Genomic DNA, 27,245 nt, shown 5'->3' with positions numbered 1-27,245 from the left:
AGGGACGTGCGAGATCGAGGAGAGTCTGTGACATAAAGGAAACCGAATTATGAGAAAGGAAGAGTCAGAGAAAATACAAGATAAACGAAATGATGGGGAACGAAGAAAAAGCTGTGTAAAACAATTGACTAAAAAAGTCTGTCCGGTCAGGAGGGGCTCACTCTCGCGTACCTGGCTCTCTTTTGACTTTTTTTTTTTTTTTTTTCCTTTTTTTCCCTCCCTTTTTCTCCCTTTTTTTCCTTTTTTTGCTCTTCACTGTAACTCCTTTGGGCGCTCCACTTATGGTTTCGGGTCCACTGGGCTGTGGGGGGGGGTTGCCTGTTTTGTTCAATGCGTATCCATGGACATGTGGTAGACTGTGTGACCTGATGTCCTCATGCAATGAACTGGCAATCCTGGGAGGTCGTGACTTCCCCGCGGGAAAAGTATCTAGATATCATGCGTTGACAAGCCTAGCCGATACCGGGAATGGAATCACCCTTAGACATTCCATCGGCGTCCTCCGCCTTTAAAGGCCACGGGTTTCGTTTCAACCACATGACCTTCCAAACGCTATGGTCGTGACCCATCGGGGCGCCTGGAAGCGAATCACGCGACGCCACTCGCCCATTTTCCCTTTGGAGACCAATGAGGAGTCGAGGACGCAGTAATCCCCTTCCCCGGACTTCGAACTGGGAATTGCAGATTTTTCTCGCATAGAACACCCTGGTCGGATGGCCCCCAGTTATGCGGGGGAAATCTGCCAAGGCTTCCAGGGGATGCACTGCGCAGATATATCCGGGCCCATGACCTCATTGCGGGAGCCTGGCCCTCACCGACCTTCCTCGATGGATCTAGCCTACGATTGTGGCGATCATCTCGAAGCACGACCTACCTAAGAAGGTAGTTCACAGGTCTGATGACTGTGTTGATTCTGAGGGGATACTCCGTACCTAGGTAAGATATGGACCGAGCCAGTGAGCGCTAAAATCAAGACAGGCTCTATAATGATTGGTCTTCAAGAGATAGCCCTCGGGTCATCACGTAGTCTCTGGAGGAGACAGAGCCCTAGCCTCTTGATGAAGGCAGATACGGTACACAGTACGGAGTACTCCGTAGAGATCTACGCGTAGTCGCTATTAGGAGGATGTAATCCGGGCCTCCTCTAGGACAGAGCCAGCTGGATCTTGAGGGGTGGTAAGACAGTGAGATGAGTGGATATACTGCGTAAAGGGGAGCTGAATGGGAGAGGTGAGATGACCACCATCTGCATGCATAACCCTTGCAAGAGCGAGAAGCCGGATAGGACAACCATGTGTCTATATGTGCGGAGAACTCCGTACAGAGTAGTGCACTCCGTACATAGCGAGATACGAAGTGAGGGCAGATATCCGGAGCCACCCCGCATCCCGATTTGGCAACTGTGTTCTCCAACGCCAAATGATACTACATCAGGTACCTATATGTTTACTTTGTAGAAAGGTAGGCCCTTATTGGATTATCCCCATGAGAACTATCCACTAGGGCCATTTCTAATGACACTCTGTACCTGGAATGTGCAGCACCGGCTATCTGTGATTGGACTGCTTTGGATCTCATACAGGGTTGTTGAACATCGGCCAATTTGGCCTTGATCTATAGACTCGGCCCGTGGAGAAATAGAATCCAGGATTTCCTCCCTGAAGTCAGTACTCCGTACGGATAGAGTTGAAATGGTCTCTATCTTCGGTTACAATACATAGATTTGTGCCTATCCTCGGCGATCGGCACTCGGTCCCCCGCCAAAGTCGTCACATGCGAACTTCTCCAGACTTTCTCTTTCGACAAACCTCGCGGCATCAGAGCTTGACTCCGACCAGGATACACTGCGGAACGACTTCAGTTCTTCCCTAATTGATCTTTTTGCGCAATTAAGATGGCCTCAACGTTACCCGCCGACAGTCCTGAAAAGGGCCCCGAACCCACCGTGATCGCGCCAACAATCGCACAAGAAACCCCAGAGCCCACTACCGCGCCAACGCAAGCACAGCAACCTCAGAAAGCAACCGCAGATGACGATGACGATTCAGACTTCGATGAGCTAGATGGTACACACACACTCACCTCTCTTACCCCTCCCCCACACAACCCCTCCAATGGCACGACATCCCCATATACTCACACAAATTACACAGACGTCCTCGACGACTTCAACAAACCCAAACCCGCACCTCCCGCAAACCCCCCTGCGCCCTCCAGCAACCCGGACCCCTCAACGGGCATCACACCCGCCGACTTCGACGAAGATGCCTTCCTCAAGCAACTCGAACAAGACATGGCCAAGATGATGGCCCCAGACGGCGCAGGAAGCAGCTCCGACCCCAATTTCCAAGCAACCGTCGACCAAGGCGCAGATGTCTTCGCCAAGCAGCTCGAGGAGAGTGGGATCGCGCCTGGCGATTTCCTGAAACAGCTTCTTGCCGATGTCATGGCGGAAGAAAACGGTGCTGGCCCTGGCGCTTCTGCGGAGAAGGTCGCTGCCGCTGCAGGGGTCTCTGCTAATAGTGCAAGTGCCAGTGCGAGTGCAAACGCAGGTGCAAGTGCAGATCCCGAGCAGCCTGCCGACTCGTTCAATGATGCTATCAAGCGCACGATGGGACGTATGAAAGAGAGCGGTGATAAGGCTACCGCTGCGGCGAGTAATGAGGATGATATCTCGGATGATATGCTGGCGCAGTTGTTGAAGGCTGTCGAGGCGGGTGCGGCTGGTGCAGGCGAGGATGGAGATTTGTCGAAAATGTTCATGGGCATGATGGAGCAGCTCTCGAACAAGGAGATGTTGTATGAGCCGATGAAGGAGTTGGATGGGAAGTTCGGGCCGTGGATTGAGAAGAATAAGGCCAGTGGAAAGGTCTCCATTGAGGATATGGAACGCTTTGAGACGCAGGCGCGGGTCGTTAGGCAGATTGTTGTTAAGTTCGAGGAGAAGGGCTTCTCTGATGATGATCCCAAGTGTCGCGAGTACATTTGGGAGAGGATGCAAGAGGTGAGTTTCTCTATCTACATGGAGATTGTTGTTTCGTTTACTGACTATCTCTCCAGATGCAAAGTGCCGGAAGTCCACCCGAGGAACTTGTCTCGAATCCCCTCATGGAAGACTTGGGCGGTGCTGCGGCTGGGGCTGCCGGTGTGCCTGATTGCCCGCAGCAGTAATGTGAAGTTGAAAAATGTATGGATTGAATTTTGAAAGATATCGCCTTGCCATCAAGGCCTGTTGTTCCCTTTACACATACATCCTTTCCGCACTGTACATATGCGCAAGCCATGTCGATACCCTTACTTACTTACATATTGCGGGTCCCCATTTTATCCAGCCCCATGTCAAGAAAACGCCGCCCAATGCAATGCCTCGCGAAAGAAAAAGAATTACCCGAAACCCCCCATAGCCCTAACACACGCTCACGACATATCCATATCCTGAGACTGATGGCCCTGAGGCTCCGACAATTCCATAAAGATATCATCATAATCATCATCACTGAAGGGGACATTCGGCGCATTGCGCAATTGCTCCACACGCCCAGGAATCCCAGTCTGCGTCTCCCTCAGAGCCATCTCCATAGCCTCTTCCTGCGTAATGAACTCATCAAGCGCATCCGCATCATCTGCAAACCCAAGTCAGCAATTGGCTTTTATATATAGCATAAATTTCCCCACGTATGCAGAATAACCAGACCAAAAGGAATATATAAAAAAAAGGTAAGGGAAACATACCAGGAAGCATATCATCCTCCTCCCCAATCTCCATCCCCCCAACAACACCCTCCCCATCCCGCGCCATACTCTCCTCCCACCGCCGCCGATCAGCAAGATGCTCCATATGCATCATCTGCTCCCCGCGCGCCTCAAAGCGCCCCGAATCCCGCTCATCGCGCACGCGATTAAGGAACATCCTGCGCGTCTTCGAGCGCGCCAGCCCTGCCGCGTTCCTCATCGGATTGGCAATCGTGTTTGCAAACCGCGCTTCGTATTTAGGCTTTGCGCGGGACGGCGAAGTCGGCGAAGACGGGGGTTGACCGGCGAAGAAGGTATTCGGGGAGAAGGTTGGCGTGGTGGATGCTGACGCGTTGAAGTGCATGGGGACTGGGGAGTGGTGGTTCTGGGTGTGTCGTGCGATTGGCTCGGTCTGGATGTTGAGTTGGGGGAAGGTGACTGGGGAGTTGGAGAATAGGGTTCCGGACTCAGGGCCCTTGTGGAAACTGCGCGTGGGGGACATTGTCCATGGGGGTGTGGTGTTTGTGCGTTGGCCTAGCGGAGAGGGTCGTGCTGGGGTGTAGTGGGTTTGGCGGAAGGGGGTTTGGGGGGATTGGGTTGCGAACATTGTGAAGGGCTGTGTGGATATAGGAGATAGAGGATGGGGTTTGGCGTATCCGTGGGTCGGATGCGGAAATTCGTTGCGTCAGTGATTAGATTTTTTTTTTCTTGGTTGATGGGTTTAGTGTTGAAATGGAAGTGGTTTGAGGTGGAAGTGGGATAGATAATTAAGGTATATAAAGTAGTTTGGACTAGAACATAGGTCGAGGCTGGGAGACATGCAGGATGCCTATCGATCTCGCGTGTCGGACGCGTGCTGGGATGCGTCACGTGAACCGATTCGTCGTGACCGAAATGGGATATCGATGCCCAGGTGGATATCAATGTACGTTATTACGCAGGAGAATATATGATTGGGACTGTTTCACCGGTGGAATCCATTTGCCTCGAATTACATACATACAGATCAAAAGAGATCATAGAAGGGACCTTTGCAGCATGGATCTATCCACACTATACAGTCCAACTACTGCTGCAAAAGGTAAACGAAGAAGAAATCGATCGAGGAAGAATGGACTTTGAAACAGAGTAATAACAAGCGCCTGGATACGGGGAATCAAAAAGTAGATAACAGGCAGAACAAAACAGTGGTGCCGTATTTTATCAGCAGAGCAGGGACCGAGTGTTGCGATCGCGAAAACGATCAAAGGAGTGTGGTGGTTGCCGAAAGAACGCTCAAAGTAATAAATGCCATCATGTCCAATCTATGGTGAAATGAGAGGCAGGGTGTGAAAACACCCGGGACAAAAAAATAATAGCAGATTCGCAACCAAATAGAACGCAACGTAACATGGCCTGTCCATAGCGCCGGAAAAAAGCATGATGATCGTACAAGGTTTACACTTCGACGAGTGTCGAGTCAGCGCGAGGCACCTAGAAGTTGGACGCCGCGTTGACGGGACCAGGGTTGTGATACTGGTCCAGTGTATTCTTGAAGGGTGTGTTGCCGGAGGGGCTAGGGGCCTTCTCGCGAGGGCCAGAGCCCACAGCGGTGCCACCCATCAAATCATCTTCATCACCATACTGCTCACTGCGCTTCTTGTGGATTCTCCAGAAGACCAGGCCCACGGCACCGATAATGATGGCACCACCGACACCAACGACGACACCGATGATGATCTTCTTGTCGGAAGAAGAAACACCACTAGAGCTGTTGCCCTTATCGCCGTTCAGAGAGGGGTTGGCAGTCGGGGTGGAGGTGGTGGTCACCACGTTGGCGGAGGTGGCTCCATCGCTGCCGGTCGCATAGGAGGTAATGATCTTCACGACTGGGGTTTGAGTGGTTGAAGAGGTGGTCTTGGAGAAAGTGGTCTCCTCGGGCTTCGAGGCGGAGGTGGGCTCATTCTGAGCGGTGGTTTTAGGGACGGTAGGCTCCGGAGTGGAAGAGGGTTCAGGTAACGAGGTAGTAGGGTCGGCGGGAGCCGAAGGGGTGGAAGACGTGCTATCGGTAGTAGTGATAGGATCCGTGGTAGTGACGATCGGGGGTTCAGAGGATTCCGAAGTTGTTGAAGAGGTCGATGAAGTCGAAGACGAAGACGAAGACGACGACGACGATGATGACGGTGTGGTTTCAGGCGGCTCGGAAGTGGAGGATGAAGTAATTTCGGTTGTGAGGTCGGATGCGATGTTGGAGACCGCAGCACTCTGGGCTGCGACCGAAGTCAACAGCAGAGCCTGGATGAGGAACGAGAGGCTAGAAAGACGCATAGCGGGATAGTTGTGATAACGAATGTAGAAAACGAAGGGATTTGACCTGAAGTCAAGAAGTGATGGACGAATAGGCAGCATAAAAAAGGAGTCAAAGCGAAACCCGATTGTTCCCAGAATGCACTAGGCCCAATTGGGCGGCACTAGTCTCGGACCAAAAGTCAAGTGTCGACGAGTCCGGCTCTCTGATTGGCTGGCCCTTCACCAGGGCCACGTTGGAGTGGGTCGTACATTTTACTCGCCGTTACAGTGTCCTTTTAGTGTTGCCCTTTAGATTAGGAATCTATGTTAATGTATATTAACTGGAGAGCGGGATACTCATTATTGATCAAAGAGATCAGATAAAATCACAGTGAGCCATCACAAAAGACAGAAAAAAGAAAAAAAAACCCCCTCGGTCTGTGGGCTGGACATGTGTGACGAGGCCTCCTCGCTTCCCGCTGGAGAGCCATATTTAGCAACACGTCACCCATGATCTGCCTCTGATCTCCCATGTTATTGGCACTCCTGCCTGACATGCAGGCACACGGTCAGTACTCCGTCGTACCGAGTATCTACAGAGTAACCGCTACTCAGCAACACCTGGAACCTCCCTGGAATCCACTGGCTGACATCTTCCCACCATACGACGTGGTCCGGATGTTCCTGTGCCATGTCACACTGATTCGGGTACCTGACCCCCCCCCCCCTTCGACCGATATAGCGCCGGAATCGACCTAAAAAATATTGGATTGGTCATTTCAGCCCTAGTCCTAATCAGCTCAGGTGGCGTATCGCTGACAGCCTCCATTTCGGGGCTCCCGCCTGTTCTGGAACGTCCCAGGGTCTGTTTCTCTGCTCGTTGCCCGGTTCCGACACGGTCCAATACGCAGACCGATTCCAGACCCCTACGGATACTGGGTATGGAGTACGAAGTATGGAGAGCATGGAAGAAATTTTATGGATCTCCGACCACTGTGGTCACAGTATCATTGATCCAACCACAATGCACACCGCGATCTACGAGTAAGCCATTGCGTATTGGTCCGCCAATTGCAGTCTGCGCTGTTGATACCTTTCTCCTTTTGGACTTGCCCCTCGCTGCTTTTTGGAGTGACATGGCATCCCGGGGAACGAGAGGCTGGATTATAGCCGCAGTCTTGTCCTCTCTTGTCAATGTGGCAGTCAATCTGGGCGCGGAACAACTCAAGGCAGATTTCCACTGGTAAGATCAGTTCAATTGGTATATGATTTTCTACAAAACAATGCTATGCGACCATATTCGTCTGCAAATTTTTTTTTTCTCATTCTACAACATTAGGTGCAATTGTTCCGTATGGTGCCGTGTCCCGCCTGCGTGTCCACTTTGCTAATGTCCGTAGCATCCGCCCATATTTTATTCGCGCAACTACTCCGGACTAGGCCCTATACTGTTTGGTTGTGTACATGGGTTTCCATGGCGCTTAGTGAGATAATTAGCCCATTCTCCGCTTCTAATAAAAGACATTGGAAATCTCAGGCGTTCGATATCGAACATTGCCTTCTCGGAAGACCATGGGCCACCGTCCTTTCACTGCGTGGAATATAGAACCCCGCAGAGAAAAAGCAGGTCACCAAAGGCGCTAGTTTTGACGTCTAATCTCGTATTCAGTGGTGGTGCGCTGATCGAGAAGCTCTTGTATCTGTTTTGAGACAAGCTAGAACAAAGAGACCTAGCAATACAATAGAGGCAAAGCTCTGATTTCAGATCTCTCTTGCGCGATGCACAAATATGATGCTTTAGAGACATCTCGCATTAGCATTTTGCTTGTTGGACAAAGCTAGTTGTTACGTTGGATAGGCTCTCGCAGAAAAAGACAAAGGGGCAGATATCACAATAGCCAAAGACCGACATGAACCAGAAGGACATATTTGTCTCTTTCATGACTCTAGATCTCGTTCTGGATTTGCCTCGGATTAGAGTCTCTGTTTGCCATCTCCTACTTGGCCCCGCTCGTTATGAGATATAGCGACTCTGTATTCCTTTGCCATTCGCTTTTTTTGGGCTCTTTGTCGGTTGCTATGGATATAAACGTATTCTTGTTCTTTGTGCCTCCTATCGTTTCAGGGGTTTCTTTCATCTTGCTACTCCGTTCTCTTCAACCTGATCAGCTACATAAATAAAGACGTTGCTACCGAGTCTTCTCATATTATCCCACATCCAGGTCTTTCGGTATTCATCACTCATCATATGTAGTGTCCAACATTTCCAGTAACTATACAGCATACAACATACTTGGCATATCTAACGCTCAATATAACTTACGCTCCGCTATCTCGATCGACTCTGTGACCATTATTTTCTACCACCAGAGACCGAGACAAGAGAAAATATGGCTGATATGCGCGCCCATCCTGAGGTTATCACAGCCTCATTTCCCAATATTGAGCTTCAATGCGAGATTAAGTACAAGAATTGCGATCTTTCAGAAATTACACATGTTGTTGCCCAGTGAGTACCCTCCCCATGCGTTGGCTCTGTTATTTCCCCTCTTGTTACTTCCTTCCCCTAGCCTGCAATGAGTACTAACGTGAACTAGCTTGTCTAATATTAGAGCCTGTAACATCATGAAGTCTACCACCGGAGGCCCCTGTGATCCCTACCCCGAAGAAGATGCTCTGGATTTTATTGGAAAGATGCTGTCTCAGACAATTTTTGGCAATGAAAATCAGCTGGAATGGCTAGGGGCTGAGTGCCATGGTAGACGCCATTTTGTTGCATTCACCAACACCCCAAAGAAGGGAAAGCGTGTGGAAGGGCAGGGCCTCGGAATTGACAAGTTTCAGGTGATTGAGGCTATGTTCGTAAGGCCCAATTCTCAGGAGAAGCAGAAAGTCTTTTGGAGGCCTGCCCGCGAGGTTATCTGTCAAAAGGTCGCGGTGAAAGCAAAGAATGCAGTCGAAATGGTTCGGATTAGAGTGGTGGGCAGATTTGATGCAGCGCCTCCTAAGACGATCAAGAACTGAGGAAGATATTCTCCTTGTCATCATTGGCGTTGATGTTCAGAAATCATGTTTGGTCATTGGAAGGCATTGAGAGCGATATAGCCCTAATAACTGGTCAAACCCAAACAGGCCAGGGATATCCATACCTAGGTAGATTACTTCATTCAGACAATAATTAAGAACTATAATGGGTCTTCTTCTGTGAGATATTTCCGAATATTATCAAAAAGATATCATGTTTTCTTGTAGTTGATATTGGATATTATTATGATCGTTCGGACACTACAAAGCACAATAAGAATGCAATGCACTCATGTATCTGGTCCCATTATTATCAAGTATATAAAAACCCTGACTATCTAACAGGACATCACACAAGACACGGGTAAAAAAAGTATATGGGCTTTATTCGCCATTCATATTCATTGTCTATTTCATACTCCGATGAGTAAATATCTTACAATCTCGGAACTCAAAATGTTTGCCCCAGTGATAGAATCCCAGCCTGCGAAAAGAACGATAGAAAGCTGGGAGTAGTAGAAGGGGCAAGTCAACAAATTAACATAAAAGTTCACTTTTCGGGTGAAACAAGAGATGCACTCCATGGAGCGCGCAAGTACATCCCGCTGTATACCCAACGTCAACGTATGTGCCAAGCAGCAACCAAAAACCAAGATTCATGAAGAAGAGCAAATATCATATTCAATGTGGGTATCATGGGTGTCCGTATCAAATAAGCGCCAGGGTATTATAATTTGTTCCGCGGGTTTCCCTTCATCTGGTCCTTCAGCTCTTCCTTGAAATGGCTAAGGAACTTTTTATACTCAAAATCTAACCAGGACAGATTAGCCATGCTATCCACGAAGTATTCACGCCGAGCATACCTTGTCCCTCAAGTTTGGTGCCTCCCTGCTCTTCCGGAGGCACCCCGTGCCTGATATGTTGAACCTTCTGGTGAACTCGGCCCACCATACGATGGAATATTGGGCTTCGAAGGAGCTGTTCGGATAAAGTTAGAAAGTAAATCAAAGAGACCCTGGCAGTGTCGGAGCAACATACACGAAGAGTGAGCCAGACCTATGGGAAAATGTTAGTGAAGGACGGAATGGCAGAAGCGAAAGCGCATACCTCCATGCTCCGGAGCAAGAGATTCAAGACCATCTTTATGTTGTGCTAGTATCCGACCATAAATCTCAATTTCAGCTGGCAGTGTCAAGTCGCAGTTGGAGATGGAGAAACCTGGACAGTCTGGGAGGGTCTCGATCGCGATGGACAGAAGCTTTCCTTAGTCAGCTCTCCCCCGCGAAGCTTTCCATCGCGAATTTCTGAATCACCGCGGAGCTCATTCTCTCCTAAGTTTCAAGGTTACAACTCGTTTTACGATATTTTGGGTCATATTTTGCGTCACTTCTCAAAGACCAGCGATGGTTGTGTGGCTTTGTCAACATCCCGCCCCCGAGTCCTGACAATAGCCGATGATGGCGAGTGGCACCGAACGAACTTCACTAGTGGCTCGGTACTTCGCTATTCACTTCAGAGACTACGTTTTTCTCTCGACATCCAGAGAATGACCAAAGGTTGTTATACCTGCCGACGACGTCGCATCATCTGCGACAATGGCCTGCCCACTTGCCGGAAATGTCGAGATGCGGGGAAGGAATGTCTGGGGTACCAGAAACCGCTTGTTTGGGTCAAGGGTGGTGTGGCTAGTCGAGGAAAGATGATGGGACGCAGCTTTGATGATGTACAAAAATCCTCCAACAAGCCAAAGCGCCAGCCACCTACTGAAACACACGATCTGACCACCGCGAACAACGGGTTCAACATCTTCTCTGTCGCCGAATCATCGTCCGATACCGAATCGCACAGCTCTGGAAACCAACCTAGTCCAGAAACTGACAACTGGACATTTGAGGCAGAGAATACAGCGATTGGAGGAGAGCTCATGCAGTTCGGGTTAAACCCAACCGAGGAACAAGACACCGCACTTGTTCATGTTCCTCGGAGCGCTTTTCTTCCTCCTGTTGCCGACTATACTCCAACCCCATGGGGACTGGTAGATCCACTTTTGAAAGATTTTAGCCAATTGTCAAGATACTACATACATCACTGTGAGATTTCCCGCATCTATAGGTATCGAGGGCTTCGCTGACAAATAGCTGGTGAAGACAATCAGTATATGGTCAACGACTTTGCGCTTTACTCTCAACACAAGAACCCCTTTAGAGATCTTACTGCGCTAGTCAATCATGCTCCTGTTCTCGCTAGCAGTATCACGGCCCTTGGAGCTCTTCATTCTTCCCTTGTGTCAGAGTCAGACTCGTCCCTCCTACCATGGTCATCCGGCAACCTAGCGATGGCAGACTCAACCCTGTCCGCAGAGGAAATTGAAGATATTGTCGCCCCAGCAAGTTCTCAGAAACCAACCTCGCAGGCATATCAACATTTCCTGGAGTTCAAGCAGCGCGCCCTTCGCCAATTGTCTATAGATCTCCAAACCCCCGCAATGCAGAAAGACGGCAGGACTTTAGCTGCCGTCGTATTGCTCGCGTTTCTGGACCTAATTGAGTCTGGCAGTGGGGCCTGGAGTTATCATATCGAAGGCGCGAAGAAGCTCCTGAAGAATCGACCTGAAAATAGCATGGGACAAGGAATTCTTGACGATCTGGACGGTTTTGCCCTGGATGGATTTCTAATGTAAGTCTTTGATCTCTGCCTATCAAAAAGGCCTACCACTGACCGTATAGAATGGAAATCATGGGATCAACGCTAGCACGCCCAGGCGCGCTCTCAAAACCCTTCTACTCCTCATCCATGGGTCCATCGATTCTCAAACGACTCGAAGAAAACTCCTGGGTCGGATGTCCTGCCTACCTGCTAGAAGTGATCTTCTACATCCACGCCCTTTGGTACCTAGATCCCGAAGTTACCGACACCATCCCTCAACCAACAGCGTCCCCAGAATCAATCCTACCAAGCCGACCCCTCACACTAGACTCGTTCGCAAGCCTCCTCCAAGGAATCCGCAACTTCGACCCGATAGGCTGGAGCCAAGAAATGCAAAAAGTCTTCTTCATCCCAAACCTCGCCTACCGCCTCGCGCTCGCAACTTCCTACCAAGACGCCGTGTATCTGTACACAAGCCGTGTCCTCTCACGACAAAGACCAGGCTTCTCCCCACCATGGACAGACGTCGGCCTCCCCCTTGACCACAGACTCATCGCCACAAACCTCATCACCCAAATCTGCCTCGTCCCAGCTACAGACCCGCACTTCAAATGCCTCATCTGGCCCACCTTCATCGCCGGCGCGGAGTGCCGCCCTTCGCAACGAGGTCTCATCCTCGAAAAACTCGGTTCAATATATGAGACTCTGACAAGTGTTAATGTCCGTAATGCGGCGTGGGTCCTGCGTCTTATGTGGCAGAAACAGGATCTCAAGCGTCGAGAGCGTCAGAATGCTTCCGATGCGCAAAATCTCTCTGGCGACAATGGCGGCGCTAAGCCTGGTTATGATAATGATGATGACCTCGAGTTCGACTGGGTTGAAGAACTGGATCATTCGCGCCTCGACTGGCTGTTTATTTAATCGGTGGGGATGTAATAGAGATCCGATATATAGATATCTCTTTTTTACGACTAATATTCCCGTATATATATAGACCTGTCGTTTAGTATATTTTTTGAACATAATTTCGCTTGATACGTATAATCCCATTGATTGATTTCCAACATATCTAAAGGATAATAGGAAGACTTCCGAGTTCTCGAGAGTGAAGCTCGAATGGGAAAATCGGGTATATCATTTCTCGGCTCAGAAAAGAGCGTAAGTGGAAAAAAGAAAAAAAATCAGAGATAAGAGAAAAAGTGAGCGCACGGCAGGGTGTATAGCAAAAGGGATTAAATCAGATGAGAAAACAAATAGGCAAGTAAAAAGTCGCAGTGGAAGTGAAGGTCAAGCCAAGATGCTATGAAAGTGAAACAAGAAAGTCGATGGAAGTAATAGACCCAATAACAAGGATGGTGCTATCCAAGGAAAAGCAATTTTTGTCCGGATTTTACCCAACACCAGAAGATATAAGGAAAGGAGATGAGTATAAGGACGCAGGCCTCAGACAGCCGTGACTTCGGGATTCAAGAGAGGTAGTCAACAATCAATCTTAAAAAAAAGTAGTAAGAAAGAAAGAAAGAAAGAAAAGAAGAACAAAAGAAGAACAAAAGATGGAGGATGATCAGGAACAAAGAAATGAGAGGAGCCAGGCAGGAAAAAAGTCTTGATGTTGTAATGCTTCTGGCCAAATCAGGGATATATAACAGCTGACATGGAAAAGAACAGGAATTCTGATATAAGCAATGAAAGAACAAAGTATGCGCATGCTCCCTTCCGATTCTAAATGCAAGAGACATGTTTCACCAACAAAGAACATGAACAAATAGAAGAATACGCTCGTCACTGCAATATGCAAAAGGTAGGATAACCGGTATGCTGGGATGAGATCCCATCTTTGTGCGGATTCCCAGGCTGGGAGAGAGGAGGATGAAGAGCTGGGGGCAGCTGGAGGCGGCAGGTTCATATATGATAAGATGGCGAGGAGGGAAGTAAGGCAGCGAGTAGTACACAAAAAAGTCGGATTGATACCGACAAGAATTCAAAACGCAATTTCACGCTGGCGTGCAGATGTCATGCAAGACGCTTATATCTTCGATGTCACTAGAACACCGCAGCGAGGCCATTTTTCGAATGTCGCCTGCTGAAGCGTTTCCTTCCTTTCGTCGACTCGGTGTCGGGGGCCTGCTGTTTTATTAAATGATTTCGACCCGATGATGGTGGGCCACGATCATCTTTCTGCATTTCAGATGTGCGGTCTAGCGTATTGGCGGGGCTAGGGAAGCCCGACGAGAGGTCGCGGAAAGCATCGTCAGAGAAGCCTGCAGTTTGTTGTTGCGCTGCCATCTGCCGGGATCTGTCCAAAGCGTCCAGCCATTCCTGGACCTGAACTGCTGTAGCAGCGATATTGCTCGACGATGGTTTGGGATCCTCAAAAACGTAATGCTTGTCTCGCTGTGGGTTATGTTAGATTGGGACTTTTTGGATACATAAGAAAGAGGTACATACCGTATCCACAACCCAAGACGAGATTCCTTTGGAATCAGTTGTGCTCCGGTAACTTGTCCCTTGAGCGAGCAGAGGAATCTCAAGCTTGATCTTCTTCTCATCACCCCCGATGCAGCCAAAATGATCCGCGCGGATGATGTGACCATCACCAGTCGTTGTCGTTTCTTCGTAGCGCTTCCCGAAAAGAATCGAGAGAATTTTCTAGGAGCATCAAACTCGCCACTGCTGTTCTTCGACGTCGGACTGTGCGAAGCAGCAGATGACAAAACAACAAGATTTCCTAACTTCAAGATCCGCTCGTTGGATTTGCTCAGAACTGGCGACCATTCAATATCCAATTGACTTGGTGGAGGTAGCTCAGTCACCACCCGCGGAAGATGGCGCGAACTGGAATTTGGAGCATTGGAAGGAGCAGTCGAAACGACTGGCGGCATACTGTCCCCGTTTTTATTGTCGTTGAGCTTGATGGGGTCTCGTGCAGGAGGTACATAGGCCTTCAAGCGAGGTGCCTTCTGCTTCCATAGATCTGGACCCCACGTGGTGCCATCAAAGAACTCATGGTTTTTGATGTGCTCAATCTGAAGACGCCGAGTAGGTTCTAGAACGAGGAGACGTTCAACGAGATCACGCGCGACAGCAGGGAACCCAACTGGGAACTCATAGTCCAGTGCCACAATTTTCTGGAAGGTCTGATACTCGTTTCCAGCTTTGAACGGTGGACGACCGGTCAAAAGCTGGTAGATGATGCAACCAAAGGCCCAGAGGTCACTGGCTTTGCATGCATTTTTGTCTGTCAGCAGCTCCGGGCTGACATATTCCGCCGTGCCGACGAAAGAGCTCGCTCGCTCTTCCTGAGTAAGTTCGGCCGAGTCAAGAGGAAGAATGCCAGTTGAACTGGGATCAATTCGTGGAGTCTTGAGAATCTTGGCTGTACCGAAGTCGGTGATTTTGACATGCATCCCGCTGTCAAGTAACACATTTTCGGGCTTCAGATCTCGGTGGATCACACCGCGCTTGTGCATATAGTCTATCGTGTCCAGGATCTGCGCGCCATAGAACCGTGTACACTCTTCGTCAAATGTGGTCATCCGTTTCAGAACACCAAGCAGCTCTCCTCCTTTGCACAAGTCTAGTACAAAATATAGCGACTGCTCATCCTGGAAGGTATAATATAATCTGACAATTCCCGGGTGATCGGTCAGGCGGTTGAGTGTGTCCTTCTCGATGTTCACGTATTTAACCTTTCTCTCCTTGATGATATGTCGTTTATCGAGAATCTTGATCGCGTATTCCTTCAAAGTCTGCCGGTCCGTTGCAAAGACGACCGTACTGTAGGAGCCTTCACCAAGCGTATTTCCAAATGAGAAGTCGCGGACTCCCTTCTTGATATAACGAGACACAGTCTGACCATTGGCATCCACCTCTTGTCGCACGGAGACCGCGGCACCACGTTCCTGCCATTCCTCGCTGCTCGCCATGGGCCCGTTTTCTGCCATGTAGGATGTTCGCGGCATCTGGGAGACACCGCCGCTCCTTGCTTGTGCTCGAGACGGCTGACGCATAACCGCCGGGCCGTTGCCTGGAATTTGCGCCGTCCGGTATGACCGGTCGCTGTGAGAATTGTCGCGCGCTAGAACACCGGCATGTAATGCCGATGAACCCCCTCGTGTATCTAATCGCGCCTGGTTCCCTGATGCAGACGAAGCACCGGAATCGGTTCGAATGCGATATGTATTGTCACGAGAGAGCACCGGATTTCCCGAACCATTTACGTAGACGGAGGAAAGGGGTCGGTTGGGATTCGGAGGGGTTGAGAGGAGCGGAGCGGAGTATGACTGGTAAGACCCCGATAGCACAGGTTGGATATCTGGGGAGGTTTGGTGGGATGAGGTCTGGCGGTCGTCTGTCGGATATTCAAAGGGCGCAGGAGGGAAGACAGACTGTTCGTCATGCGTGGGATTCTGTGTTGATACCGAACCGTCCGGCAGTCCGAACGGGTTGGAGGCTGTTGACTCAGCGGTCGCATCATCTGCTGGGAGAGGCGAATGATCTGGATTGGCTATCCGAAGCCCTCCCAAAGTTTGGGACAGGCTGAGATCTCCGTTCATGACGAAGCTGATACTTGGCGACCGGAGACGTGTATTGATTCAGGTTCAGGGGAAATGGTGGGTAGAGTCGAGAGGACCACGAAAGACGGAATTATGACGATCGGAAACACGGCGGATGCATGGTCTGAAGGAAGGTGAAAAGAGTGAGAGTTGGGAGAGTCGACGTTGAAGAGAGGGGGAGAAGGATCAACAGGAGGCTCCGTAGAAATTGGGTCTAGTGTCGAGGGGCTGAGCCTGACTTAAACTATTAATACTTCCCACGCGAGAAGGAAGAGCAGACCTGGAAGAGTTTCACAGATACGGAGTAGAGGTACTCCGTATTATTCGAGATGTGCGTCGTTTGGAAATCGCGTCTGATATCTGATTTGCCCTGTGTCAAGTTGACAGCTTTAACAACCACTTTGCCTCCATACAAGATCTCAAGGATCATCCATCTCGTGTCTTCTCGCGTCTCTGCATCTGGCGGGTCGAGCTTGCTCTAAATGGGATCTTGATTTTTGAGCGCGCTTGCCTTGTACAGGCAGGATGTTACTATATACAGTTCTCTCCCCGGCCTCCCTATGTATACAACTCTTCCGTTGATATCACTTTGGCGCCCAACTCGGAAACATGATCAGAAGACCCCCTACTATCATTGCCCTGGAGGAGCAGGATGTCGAATCTCATCTCCAGCGCATCTATCTCCGTCACAGTCTTCCAATCGACTTCGAGCAGCTACGCCTGGACGAAGATGAGAGCTTCGATGACCTACAGCTGGGCCAGTCCCCCATGAGCTCCTATGTTTCTTCAGATCTATCCGATGTGGACATTGATACCACAGATCCCGGCCACGAAGGTCCATTGTGTTCTGCATTGTATTCTGGATATACTTCCTCGCCAGAAGACCGGAGCCATGCTTTGGTGGATGCCACTCCACAGTCTAGATCCGTGACAAAGTCATGTCTCAAATCACCAATTTCAAGCAAGCAGCGGTCCTCGCTACAAAAGAAAATTTCTTCTGAAGGACACTCGTATCGAGCAAACCTTTTTGTTGACCCACCACGTCTCAAGGTGAAATTTACCATGCCACCGCCGGGACTCGAACTCCACAACGGCAAGGTCCATCTTCCGCCTGAAGAAGGAGCAGGTACATATGTCAAACCCGCGAGTTTGAACCTCGGCTCCGACTCACAGTCTTGTTCCCGAGCAGACCGAGACCATCGTGGGGAAAACGAGCCGATAAGCCACAAAGATACTATATATACACCTATGGCCATTGACTCTCCATCTTCGACGCCGCAGGTTTCATTTCTGTCGTGTGGTGTGTCCTCGAGCCCGGCCACAAGTGTCCCACTCCGGGACCTAGCCTTAGCGTGCACAATGTCTTACGAGGCAGCCTTGGCCGAGGAGACGGCCTCGCCAGCTAGCGCGAAGAACATCAATCCTAGCGAGGACTGCGGTTCCCGTGCCAAATTCGTCACCTAGGAGTGTTGTGGAGGTATGTGGAGTGAGGCTTGGGATTCGTCGCTGCCTGGCACCCGAGTTCGGTGTGAACCGTTGCCCAGAGAGTCCATGGAAACTGGGGCTTGGTTCTGATTCGATTGACCCCCAATTCGCGTATAGATAGCATGATGTTTCTCGCCACAGGAAAACACATGATCATCCGGGAGAAGTATACAAATATTCCAACTTGCATCCGAGCTATTCACTACCATAAGCAGTTCCAGGCCACGGCATATCATAAAAATAACCCCGACGACCCCCAGCCCAGTCTACAATGTCTCACGTTAAAATGCAAAAAGAAGCAATCTCGAATGCCCGTAGCCAATGCTCATCTGAAACGAATATCAAGCCAAATCTATCAATAGTTCAGTGGAGCAGAACCACACATCTGGCAGCCTTCCAGATCTGACGCGTCCCGGCACTGCCCTACTAACCACTGACACATCTGACTGGCCATACTTGATATACACCCGTCTACGTCACTCTGCATGGCTTACATGGCTGATTCGATTGTTCCCTGTCTTTTGTGGTCTGCAGGACATAACCCGTTTTACATTCTACTCTTGCCTCGATACGACTGGTCCCCGGTTCACCGGCGTTCTGTGGCGGGTCCACTACGCCACCACCCAAGATGATCTTGAACTGCTTGCGCCGGGATATTTCCGTGGTTCGTAGCTGGGGCGCGGATTCCGGAGACGCGCGATCCAGGAACGCTCATTCGTTCATGGATGGGCGTCGAATGGAGAGTGAGGTTTTCTTGGGGATCGGCATTGTGACGAGTGCGACTCGAAGGAGTTGAATATCAAAGTCGGAAAACGGGTAACAGTTTGCCTCTATGGCGGTATATTGGCACGGAGATCGACTGAATGAGCTAATGGCTTCCACGATTGTTTACATGGGTTCCCAGCGGTTTAAATATGATTGTGGGGGTATCAAGTTCCACTCTCGCTTGCTGTATGGAGTACAGGGATATTACTGCCGTTTGTGTGGAGTTTTATTTGGAAAGACCTTCGTCCGACAATCAATTAAAAAGCAATCGCACACAAATCAAGGCAGTCTAATAAAGTGTATCAAAAGCAAATCCGGCTCTAGGCCAATGGAACAAGGGATAAAAGGTAGATAAAAAGGTGAGGGTTAGATGGTGTTAAGTAACAAGATGAAACGCCAATAAAGATTGACCATCTCCCGGATGCCGCTTCAAATGCTCCCCTCGTGTATATTTTTTCCATGACGGTATGAGCTCGTTTCAATTGTATCAAAAAAAAAAAGGAAAAGAGAAAAAGACGTATCCTTCACTCCACAGAACGGAGTGATGGAACAAGTTAAAGGGAATAAGGGGGAATTATCTACTGCTTCTTAGCGAAAACCTGAGCACCGTCGACCAACCGGCGCTCGGTGTTCTGGCGACCGTTAACGAAGTCGGGGTAGTTGAGGGTCAACTCAACGGCGCCGTTAACAATGTTATCAACGGCCTCCACACCGAGCATGAAGGAGTGATCCTGGTTGCCGACCTCGTAGCGCCAGCTGCCGAAGCGGCCACGGGACCAGATACCCTTCTCCTGGAGCTTGGGGAGGATCTGGGTGAGGGCACCCTCACGCTCCAGGCTGGGGGTGGGGTAACCGTGGTCGAAGCGGCGGTGGTAGGTGGAGACGATCTCATCACCGGGCTGGAGCATCTCGGTGTTGACGAGACCCTGGATGGACTCGGCAAGGAGAGTCTCGTGGTTTACGGGCTTCATAGAAGACTCGGAAACCTCCAGCATGACGGACCAGTAGGGACCATCCTGGGGCTCGGTGCTCTGGGGCTTGGAGCCGTCGGCGAGCTGAAGAGTGGGAAGCTTCTTGGAGGCCTCAGGCTGGTTGTGGGGAGAGTAGTTGGAGAAGATGGTGGCACGGTAGAAGGGGCAGTCATCCTCGGGGAAGTACAGCCAGCACTTGTCACCAATGCGGTCGGGACGGGCACCACGGATACCAACACCGATGACGTGGGTGGAAGAGTAGAAGAGCTGCTTGGTGAGGGGCATGAGCTCGGTGTCGTTCATCGCCTCGGCGAGGTAGTCGACGGCCATGGTAGAGACCAGCTTCTTGTAACCAATGGTGGTGCCGTCGGCAAGGGTGACAGTCTTGTTGTAGGCGTTGACCTTCTCGACCTTGCTGTTGGGGCCGTAGCGAGTGTTCTCCTTGGGGAGAGTGTTGGCAACGGCAATCCAGATACCACCGGTACCGTCGCGGGCGGGGAAGCGGAAGGTAGCGTTAGGACCCCAGTTACCGGCGGTCTTGTTGAGGATGACGTTGGTGGTCACGGCCTTGACGTTGGGGGCAGCGACACGCTCACCGAGCCAAGCGCATTGCATCTACACATAATCAGCATTTCCTTTTTTTCTCCCTCTAGTCTCTCCGGGGAAAAGAAAGGGATATTTACCTTGGTGGTGGGAACGGCCCAGACCTTGTAGTTGTAGGGTCTCATGAAGAGATCGGCAATACCAACACCCATCATGCGAACAATCCACTCATCGAAGTTCTTGGGCTTAGAGTTGGAAACACGGGCCTCGAGGGCAGCATCGATCATGCCGTCAATGCACTTCACCTGCTCCTCCTTGGGAAGCATGGAAATGTTGTTCTGGAAGGGGTAGGGAACCCATTGCTCCTGGCAGCGGACGTAGGAGATACGCTCGTGGGTGTACCAGTCGTCATCCTTGGGAAGAGCCTCGTTGATGCAGTCGTCGAAGTACTTGTAGTGGGAGAAGATAACGTGACCGCCGACATCGTAGAGCTATGAACTGGGTCAGCGGTGCGGACAGGCGCTGAGACCAAGCGCAACTTACGAAACCTTCGGGGGTAATATCAGTGGAGGCCAGACCACCGGGGGTCTCGTTTGAGTCGATAATCAACCATGAGGGACCATCCTGCATACTCAATTAGTCTTTTTGGCCCTTCTTGGATACCCCTCCCCCTTTTTTTTTTTCTGTCGCTGTGCCCCTCTCGCACAGAACAACATTGTCGGCTGGGGAAAACTCACAATCTGGTTCAAACGCTTCGCGGCACCCAAACCAGTTGGGCCAGCACCAATGACGAGAACGTCAACAGAACTACAAGCTGTTAGGAATTGTGTTGACGGCGAGAATCCGGAGGCCTTACATGTCGGGGTGGGTCATTCTGCCTTGTAGGAGATCCTGGAAGCTGGGAACTCGTTTGAATGTTCTTCTGGCGACGTTCAGCATAGAAGCAGGCTGCAGGAATCTGCAGAAGAAGTAGAGGGAATGGAGGGATAATAAAGAGTAAAGAAGCGGAGGAACCAAAAAAGAAGGGGAAGTGGGAGGACAACGTGACAAGCCAAGGTATCTAGACTGCTCTGTGGGTTAACGGATCCGGTGGAGAACGACGTGCCTGTTTCAGCTTTACCCATTCGCATTGGGACTCTCTGTTGTTCGTTTTGATTTGAAATTGGCTCTACGGTCTAATTTCCTTTTTTTTTTTTCTTTTCTTGCCCTCGTCCTCAAACACATTCCTTCACTCTCGTATCACACCGATATTCACGCTCAATTCCTATGGTCAGGGGGAGGCAGTGCTCAGCCCTGAAGTAAACAAGAACGCGCAAGTACGCAATTTCATCACACCGCAGGACTCCGTTCAAAATCCAACAGATCACATTGGGCGGAAAGCCGTTATTGGTCTGGAGCTTATCATGACACCTCTCAAAGCAGGGACTTGGAGTGCATCTAATCTGTTGCATGCGGGTGAGTTGATATTGGAATTCCCTTGGCATCGGACACCCTTCAGGACTGGAATGCTGTTATCATATCAATCCCATCTCGGGGTACTCCGTACTCTGTACTCCATTATGTATGGAGTACTCCGTACTCTGACGGAGTATTATTGCTGAAAGGCCCAAACCAAAAAAAAAAAAAAAAAAAGAGCGGAAGGAAAAGGGGCAATACGGATAGGGGCAACCATTAATATTGAATCTCGATCCAATGTGGCCGAACTAAAAACGCCACCGATGTAGACGTTGACACGTTGTTGGTTATGGTTAAATTACTACCTTGGTGGACGAATCGAAGGCGATTCTGGAACAACTGAGGCTATCGTTCTACAGATTGCAAGAGACGCTACGGCAACGATATCCCAACGCTGGAAGTTTCATCTGCATCAATTCCATGTGAACATCGTACGGAGTACAGTGTGTAGCGTATAGAATGTCCATGTATGTCACACGCAATGCGACATCCCATTGGACAATCTCAAATAAAAGAGCCCAAAAAACCCCATCCTGTACCCTGCCGGAGGAACATCCGCAGCGTTGATCATCCTCTCTGGCGGTCTCGAGGAGAGAACAGGATTTGCGAAACTTCACAAGCGTTTGGTCCCACTGATTTGCACTCTCAAGGGAGTAACACAGCGAAGATCTCTTCGCGTCAACTGATCTGGTTACGGAGTACTGATCAACTCCCAGAGGACACCCTTGACCAGGGAAGTGTTGTTGAAACACACTCGTCAAAAGCTTAGGGAGTGCTTTCCCCCACTGGCCCAAGCACAATGTGCTTGTGGGGATGGAAGTCCCCTGATGGCGCCAGACACAGCCTCCAGCGGATCGTCGCATTCTCCACCCGTAAGGGACCAGATGGACCAGAGGGCTACCGAGCGCGGGTCTTGGTGGGCCTTGGCTCACAGCTGCTTGCGTAATGCCTATTAATTTGGATCTGCGCGGGTTTTGGTTTTCTATTCCAAAATGATGTAGGGCATTCCGAGAGTGCCGATATTTCGGGGTCTTTATCACCTGCGAGAGGGGTTGTGTATCTCTCGTTCATCAGAGGAATGATCGGGATTTAGAATAAGAGTGTGCCGGTGGATCCATTGGGACCTGTTATTGGTGCAGAGAGACTCGCCACGAGCAACCCATGGGCACTTGGAGTTAAAAAAAGAGGAGCTAGTAAAGTACAAATATAGGATACGGAGCAAACTGAAACAGACCAATTACAGACCCATTCGAGCTGAGAACCGTTGACTCTCCACAGTACAACATACATCGTTGAGTACAGGTGGCCTCAAAGGTAACGGTAATTCGAATTTCCATACTCCATACGGAGTACTCCAGAGGTGAGAGATCCTCCGGACACTCACCTTGAACTCCCGTTTCTGTTTGCGGCCAGTGGATCGGTGCCTGTGGTGCCTGGGTCTGTTTTCTTTACCACGACTATCTTCCCTTCTTAATTTCCCTTGTACGGAGTAAATCCCAGCTGAAGCGAACCTTTGGTGCCGACATAACCATTACTTCCGAAGTACGTACCCCCATTCCATCCCTTCAACTTCATCATCATTTCTTCATTCACGCTCGTTGATCGCCTTTTTTTTCTTTTTTTTTCTTTTGCTTTTTTGGTCCAACTCCTGTCGCATTCGTTAACCTCCGGAGCTTAGTGATCACTATTATCTAGTCTCTCTTATCTCGTCTTTCTCCGTGGCTTCCTCCGCCTTTAGTCAAGGAAGCCTGTCCCGGCCCCGACCTTTCGATTTCAAGCGCTTTTTATCCGATCAATCCCAACCCTTCACAATGAGTGACGGCGAGAAGATCCGCGCTTCGGGCGAGACTCCCCGGGAACAGTCTCTGCCTACTGTCAACCCCGCTGCGGAGAAAACAGAGCAGCCCAGCAATACATTTCACCCCGCGGTCTACGTGACGTGAGTAGCCACAAGCCATAGATCCAATGGAGTCGCTAATATCGTGACAGGGCTTGGATCTCTTTGAGTTCCACCGTGATTCTTTTCAACAAGTACCTTCTCGACTATGCCAACTTCCGTAAGTGACAGTGGAGATGCATGAGGAAACCGGGCACTAACAAACTGTGAATAGGCTTCCCTATCATCCTCACAACATGGCACTTGGGCTTCGCTACCATTATGACCCAGATCCTCGCTCGCACCACTACTGTCCTGGACGGCCGCAAGAAGGTCAAGATGACTGGTCGTGTTTACCTCCGCGCAATCGTTCCTATCGGTGTGATGTTCAGTCTGAGCTTGATCTGCGGCAACATGACCTACCTCTACTTAAGTGTTGCCTTCATCCAAATGTTGAAGGCTACCACTCCGGTGGCCGTTCTCCTTGCCACCTGGGGTATGGGTATGGCTCCCGCCAATATGAAGGTGCTGGCCAATGTCTCCGTCATCGTCTTCGGTGTGGTCATTGCTTCCTTCGGTGAGATCAAGTTCAACATGGTCGGTTTCTTGTTCCAGATTGGTGGTATTATCTTTGAGGCCACCCGTCTGGTCATGGTGCAGGGCTTGCTCAGCTCCGCCGATTTCAAGATGGATCCCATGGTTTCTCTGTACTACTTTGCACCCATTTGTGCTGTCATGAACGGAGTCGTTGCTCTGTTCCTGGAATTCCCCCATGTCACCATGGACCACGTCTACTCCGTTGGTGTCTGGGTCCTCGTTCTCAATGCCCTCGTGGCTTTCCTTCTCAACGTCTCCGTTGTTTTCCTGGTAAGTAGTACTATTGAGTCCCGAGCTTCAATACCATGAAGGCATGACTAACACTCTCAACAGATTGGCAAGACCTCATCCTTGGTTATGACACTTTGCGGTGTCCTCAAGGATATCCTGTTGGTTGCGGCCTCCATGATGCTATGGCAGACCCCCGTCACCGGTCTTCAGTTCTTTGGTTACTCTATCGCTCTGATGGGTCTTGTCTGGTACAAGCTTGGCGGCGACAAGATGCGCGAGTATACTTCTTCTGCTGGCCGTGCCTGGGCTGAATATGGCAACAACCGCCCTGCGCAGCGCAAGTTTGTCATCTTCGGTGCTGTTGCTCTCACCTTCTTCCTTTTTGTTGGCTCCATGGCCCCCGATTACGCCAATGGCTCCGTTGACCGTGTCAAGGGCTACCTCGGTGGTGCCACTGCTGGTAATGCCTAAATACGTTTACCATATCCTTGAGTTTTCGCGTCTCCTGTAACTCGGAGATGCAGCAAATTAGACCCACTGGTCGGAGCTATAATATTTATTCTCGGTTCAAGTGGGTCGGCATGAGGACGCAAATGGATAAGGGAGGCGCTCGTAGCGGTATCCGTCTCTTCCGTCTCTCGGTACAGAACACCCAGAGACAAAAGAGATTACCACTTCGTGCTTTGATTTTCCGGGTCCCCATTGGTGTCCCATTGGTGCGATGGGGAACTCGCTTCTGGTTTCATTACTTTTTTCTTTTTCAGACCCATTTCTGTGATGTATACAGTGACATGAAAATGGTGTTGCTGGCGCTGTACTTTTTTTTTTCTACGAACATTGATTTGATGTTAAACTTGCACGAGCTTTGGTGTCTGTTTGATTTGGACCTGTCTTTCTCAGCGGGCTTTTTTTTGTTACCATTCGTGTCTGTATACCTATCTGTACCAAGTCCCCTCAATAATAGACTTCATCAAAACTTCGTCCAATGACTTCATGGACACGTGATCTCTTCTCGTTCTCTTATTCACGTGATCTATTCTCCTTCACGTGACGTGACCAGGAATGGGCCATAGGCCAATGGTCACTGGGCTGGACCCGTCCAGTTGGACTCCACCAGCGGCGTCTTGGCTGCATGAGCCAATAGCGCCCGCTAATACCGCCTGTATTAATACCGTTATGGGCGATCGGATAGCCGCTTTTGGCGGGTGTATTACCGTTTGACTTGGTACCTCCGCATTTCGCGCATCGATTCATCCACTTCTTCAGATCGCTCTTTCCTGTCTCACTCTCTCACCCTCTTACTTCGCTCGACCTGGTTCCTTCCTTTTTTTTTCTTTCACTTTTCTCTCCTCCCAATCCTTCCTTCCTTTTTCTTCTTCGTATACTAAGCTTCCTCCCTCTATCTATCCTTTTTACTTCTTTTTATTGCCGAGACATCCTCTACTTTTCTATCTCTTCGTCTTACTTCCGCTATCTTTCTCCAGGTGGTTGAAGCTTCTTGTGTCTTGCTCACTTACTCTAACAGAACAGTTTCACTTGCCTCGAATCTAAGACACATCTGAGATCAAAATGTGTCCAATGCTTCTTAATCGCCTCTCGGATGGCCCTGCCACAGTCCTCTCTCCTACCCAGGAACACGCCTTCGCCCAGTACCCTTCTCAGTCCTCCTTCATCAGCTCCCCAGGAGGCTTCAACGGCTACTCTGCTAGTCCCAGCACCGTATTTGCCAACGGTGGCTCCGCGCATGCTGCTTCGACAAGCTTCAAATTCCCACCTGCTCCTGCGGCTCCCAAGCCCTCTCGCAAGAGGTCGCGTGATGAGAGCACTGTTGACGAGGTCGTCGCTCCTAGCGCGCCCTCAAGCCTTCGTCTAGCACCTCAACCCAAGGTGGAACCCGTCTATGGAGAAGGAATGGTCCTGCTAAACCCACAGACTGGCCTTGCGCTGTCTGCCGAGAGCCAAACCGGCACATGGTACGAACAAGAGTCTGAGGCACAACAGGCCATCGCCGCGCCTGTTTCCTCGCGATCAAACGCAGTGCTTTCTGATTCCATCGAAATAAGCCGCAAGTCTCAGCGCCTTGATCAATCCGCACCTGGCCTGGACGATATTGCTCTCTCCTCAATTCGTCAACGTCTGAACGACCCCAGCTCCAACGATCAACACCGCACACTTAACGCTGGGTCTGCTCCACCCACCGAGCCTCTGGTCGATGACGCCACGCGTCTCCTAGGCATCGGTTGGCAGCGCGTCAACACCGCTGGTGATATGGCTCCTGCCATCCGTGGCTGGACCAAGTATATTGACAACCAGTATTCGTCCCATCTGCATGACTCGCAGATCCTCATCAAAAGCCGCGCTCTGAACGCATATCTTGTGGCTGCCACTCCAAATCTTGCAGCGTCACCTGCCTTCTACCTCTTCAGCGAAGACCTCACCCAATGCCAGCTCGTGGCCTCTTCTTGGGACACATGTATTCAAAACCTACGCAACTCTCCCATCATCTTCGAGGGTGCCATTCCTCTCACAGCCACTGACCGACCCGACGCGCAACCTACCGCCTTCGGTGTCATGGACACTGGCGTGCCTCTTCTCCAACAAGCGCTGTCCAGTCACCCTCAAGCAGCGGATCTCAACGGACTGAGTGGAGGCGTGGAAATGGGGATGGGAATGGAGATCGATTCGTGATTCCCTCAAAGCGCATTCAACCCTTTCTCTCGCCCGTTCGATAACATCGAGCCGACTCGCCGTCCAGACTCGACGCCTAATTCGCACGATCGACTCTCGACTTCGTCCAGTTTTATCTTCTTTTTTATCATTTTTATTTTTACCATTGCCTTATCTAGTTATAAGACTCACGCACCTGACCGAACCAGTCCGGCCAATTCGGTTCTCGCCCATCAAAAGGTTGATGGGTTTTGGGGGGACCGGCGTCGTAAATCTGGGAGTTCATCTCGTATTTGGCTGCAATTTTCACTTCTGACGAACGTTATTTATTCACGACTATTTATCACCTCCAATCAAAACATCTAAAATCAATATGGGTTTTCGGATCGTAGCTAGGGTTATCTTTTGTTATGGGAGGCAGCTGTCTTG

At 50.2% G+C, this 27,245-nt stretch overlaps 11 protein-coding genes across 11 annotated transcripts; 6 read left to right on the top strand and 5 right to left on the bottom strand.

Moving 5' to 3' along the window:
- Positions 1 to 1,894: 1,894 nt before the first annotated feature.
- pex19 (putative peroxisomal membrane protein receptor Pex19) lies at positions 1,895 to 3,171 on the top strand (the record flags this gene model as incomplete). The annotated part of the gene is made up of 2 exons (XM_057179919.1): positions 1,895 to 3,004; positions 3,061 to 3,171. The coding sequence occupies 2 exons, from the start codon at positions 1,895 to 1,897 to the stop codon at positions 3,169 to 3,171; spliced, it is 1,221 nt and encodes a 406-aa protein (XP_057028305.1).
- A 246-nt stretch (positions 3,172 to 3,417) lies between these two features.
- N7457_008875 (uncharacterized protein) lies at positions 3,418 to 4,339 on the bottom strand (the record flags this gene model as incomplete). Its single annotated transcript, XM_057179918.1, has 2 exons — positions 3,418 to 3,623; positions 3,733 to 4,339. The coding sequence occupies 2 exons, from the start codon at positions 4,337 to 4,339 to the stop codon at positions 3,418 to 3,420; spliced, it is 813 nt and encodes a 270-aa protein (XP_057028304.1).
- Positions 4,340 to 5,205: 866 nt separating this feature from the next.
- midA (putative cell wall protein) lies at positions 5,206 to 6,039 on the bottom strand (the record flags this gene model as incomplete). Its single annotated transcript, XM_057179917.1, has 1 exon — positions 5,206 to 6,039. The coding sequence occupies one exon, from the start codon at positions 6,037 to 6,039 to the stop codon at positions 5,206 to 5,208; it is 834 nt and encodes a 277-aa protein (XP_057028303.1).
- A 2,351-nt stretch (positions 6,040 to 8,390) lies between these two features.
- On the top strand, positions 8,391 to 9,024 carry N7457_008873 (uncharacterized protein; the record flags this gene model as incomplete). Its single annotated transcript, XM_057179916.1, has 2 exons — positions 8,391 to 8,509; positions 8,598 to 9,024. The coding sequence occupies 2 exons, from the start codon at positions 8,391 to 8,393 to the stop codon at positions 9,022 to 9,024; spliced, it is 546 nt and encodes a 181-aa protein (XP_057028302.1).
- Positions 9,025 to 9,751: 727 nt separating this feature from the next.
- On the bottom strand, positions 9,752 to 10,176 carry N7457_008872 (uncharacterized protein; the record flags this gene model as incomplete). Its single annotated transcript, XM_057179915.1, has 4 exons — positions 9,752 to 9,834; positions 9,888 to 10,002; positions 10,063 to 10,080; positions 10,132 to 10,176. Coding segments are annotated over 4 exons (261 nt in total), but the record flags the coding sequence as incomplete, so codon positions are not given.
- Positions 10,177 to 10,570: 394 nt separating this feature from the next.
- On the top strand, positions 10,571 to 12,591 carry N7457_008871 (Zn(II)2Cys6 transcription factor; the record flags this gene model as incomplete). Its single annotated transcript, XM_057179914.1, has 3 exons — positions 10,571 to 11,114; positions 11,163 to 11,700; positions 11,751 to 12,591. The coding sequence occupies 3 exons, from the start codon at positions 10,571 to 10,573 to the stop codon at positions 12,589 to 12,591; spliced, it is 1,923 nt and encodes a 640-aa protein (XP_057028300.1).
- Positions 12,592 to 13,713: 1,122 nt separating this feature from the next.
- N7457_008870 (PDPK1 family serine/threonine-protein kinase) lies at positions 13,714 to 16,226 on the bottom strand (the record flags this gene model as incomplete). Its single annotated transcript, XM_057179913.1, has 3 exons — positions 13,714 to 14,064; positions 14,119 to 14,319; positions 14,391 to 16,226. 3 exons carry the CDS (start codon positions 16,224 to 16,226, stop codon positions 13,714 to 13,716), a joined length of 2,388 nt encoding a protein of 795 aa, XP_057028299.1.
- A 609-nt stretch (positions 16,227 to 16,835) lies between these two features.
- On the top strand, positions 16,836 to 17,690 carry N7457_008869 (uncharacterized protein; the record flags this gene model as incomplete). The annotated part of the gene is made up of 1 exon (XM_057179912.1): positions 16,836 to 17,690. The coding sequence occupies one exon, from the start codon at positions 16,836 to 16,838 to the stop codon at positions 17,688 to 17,690; it is 855 nt and encodes a 284-aa protein (XP_057028298.1).
- Positions 17,691 to 19,054: 1,364 nt separating this feature from the next.
- On the bottom strand, positions 19,055 to 20,929 carry N7457_008868 (protoporphyrinogen/coproporphyrinogen oxidase; the record flags this gene model as incomplete). Its single annotated transcript, XM_057179911.1, has 5 exons — positions 19,055 to 20,062; positions 20,131 to 20,481; positions 20,534 to 20,614; positions 20,728 to 20,797; positions 20,847 to 20,929. The coding sequence occupies 5 exons, from the start codon at positions 20,927 to 20,929 to the stop codon at positions 19,055 to 19,057; spliced, it is 1,593 nt and encodes a 530-aa protein (XP_057028297.1).
- Positions 20,930 to 23,256: 2,327 nt separating this feature from the next.
- On the top strand, positions 23,257 to 24,620 carry glfB (uncharacterized protein; the record flags this gene model as incomplete). The annotated part of the gene is made up of 4 exons (XM_057179910.1): positions 23,257 to 23,384; positions 23,435 to 23,502; positions 23,557 to 24,188; positions 24,252 to 24,620. 4 exons carry the CDS (start codon positions 23,257 to 23,259, stop codon positions 24,618 to 24,620), a joined length of 1,197 nt encoding a protein of 398 aa, XP_057028296.1.
- A 1,098-nt stretch (positions 24,621 to 25,718) lies between these two features.
- N7457_008866 (uncharacterized protein) lies at positions 25,719 to 26,837 on the top strand (the record flags this gene model as incomplete). The annotated part of the gene is made up of 1 exon (XM_057179909.1): positions 25,719 to 26,837. One exon carries the CDS (start codon positions 25,719 to 25,721, stop codon positions 26,835 to 26,837), a length of 1,119 nt encoding a protein of 372 aa, XP_057028295.1.
- Between the last annotated feature and the right edge of the window lie 408 nt (positions 26,838 to 27,245).

This window comes from Penicillium paradoxum (genome assembly GCF_028828445.1).
Source record: "Penicillium paradoxum strain IBT 22861 chromosome Unknown utg000007l_segment0_segment0, whole genome shotgun sequence".
Taxonomy (NCBI): domain Eukaryota; kingdom Fungi; phylum Ascomycota; class Eurotiomycetes; order Eurotiales; family Aspergillaceae; genus Penicillium; species Penicillium paradoxum.
Note: the sequence above shows the minus strand (reverse complement) of the source record. Positions and strands in the feature narration are given on the sequence as shown.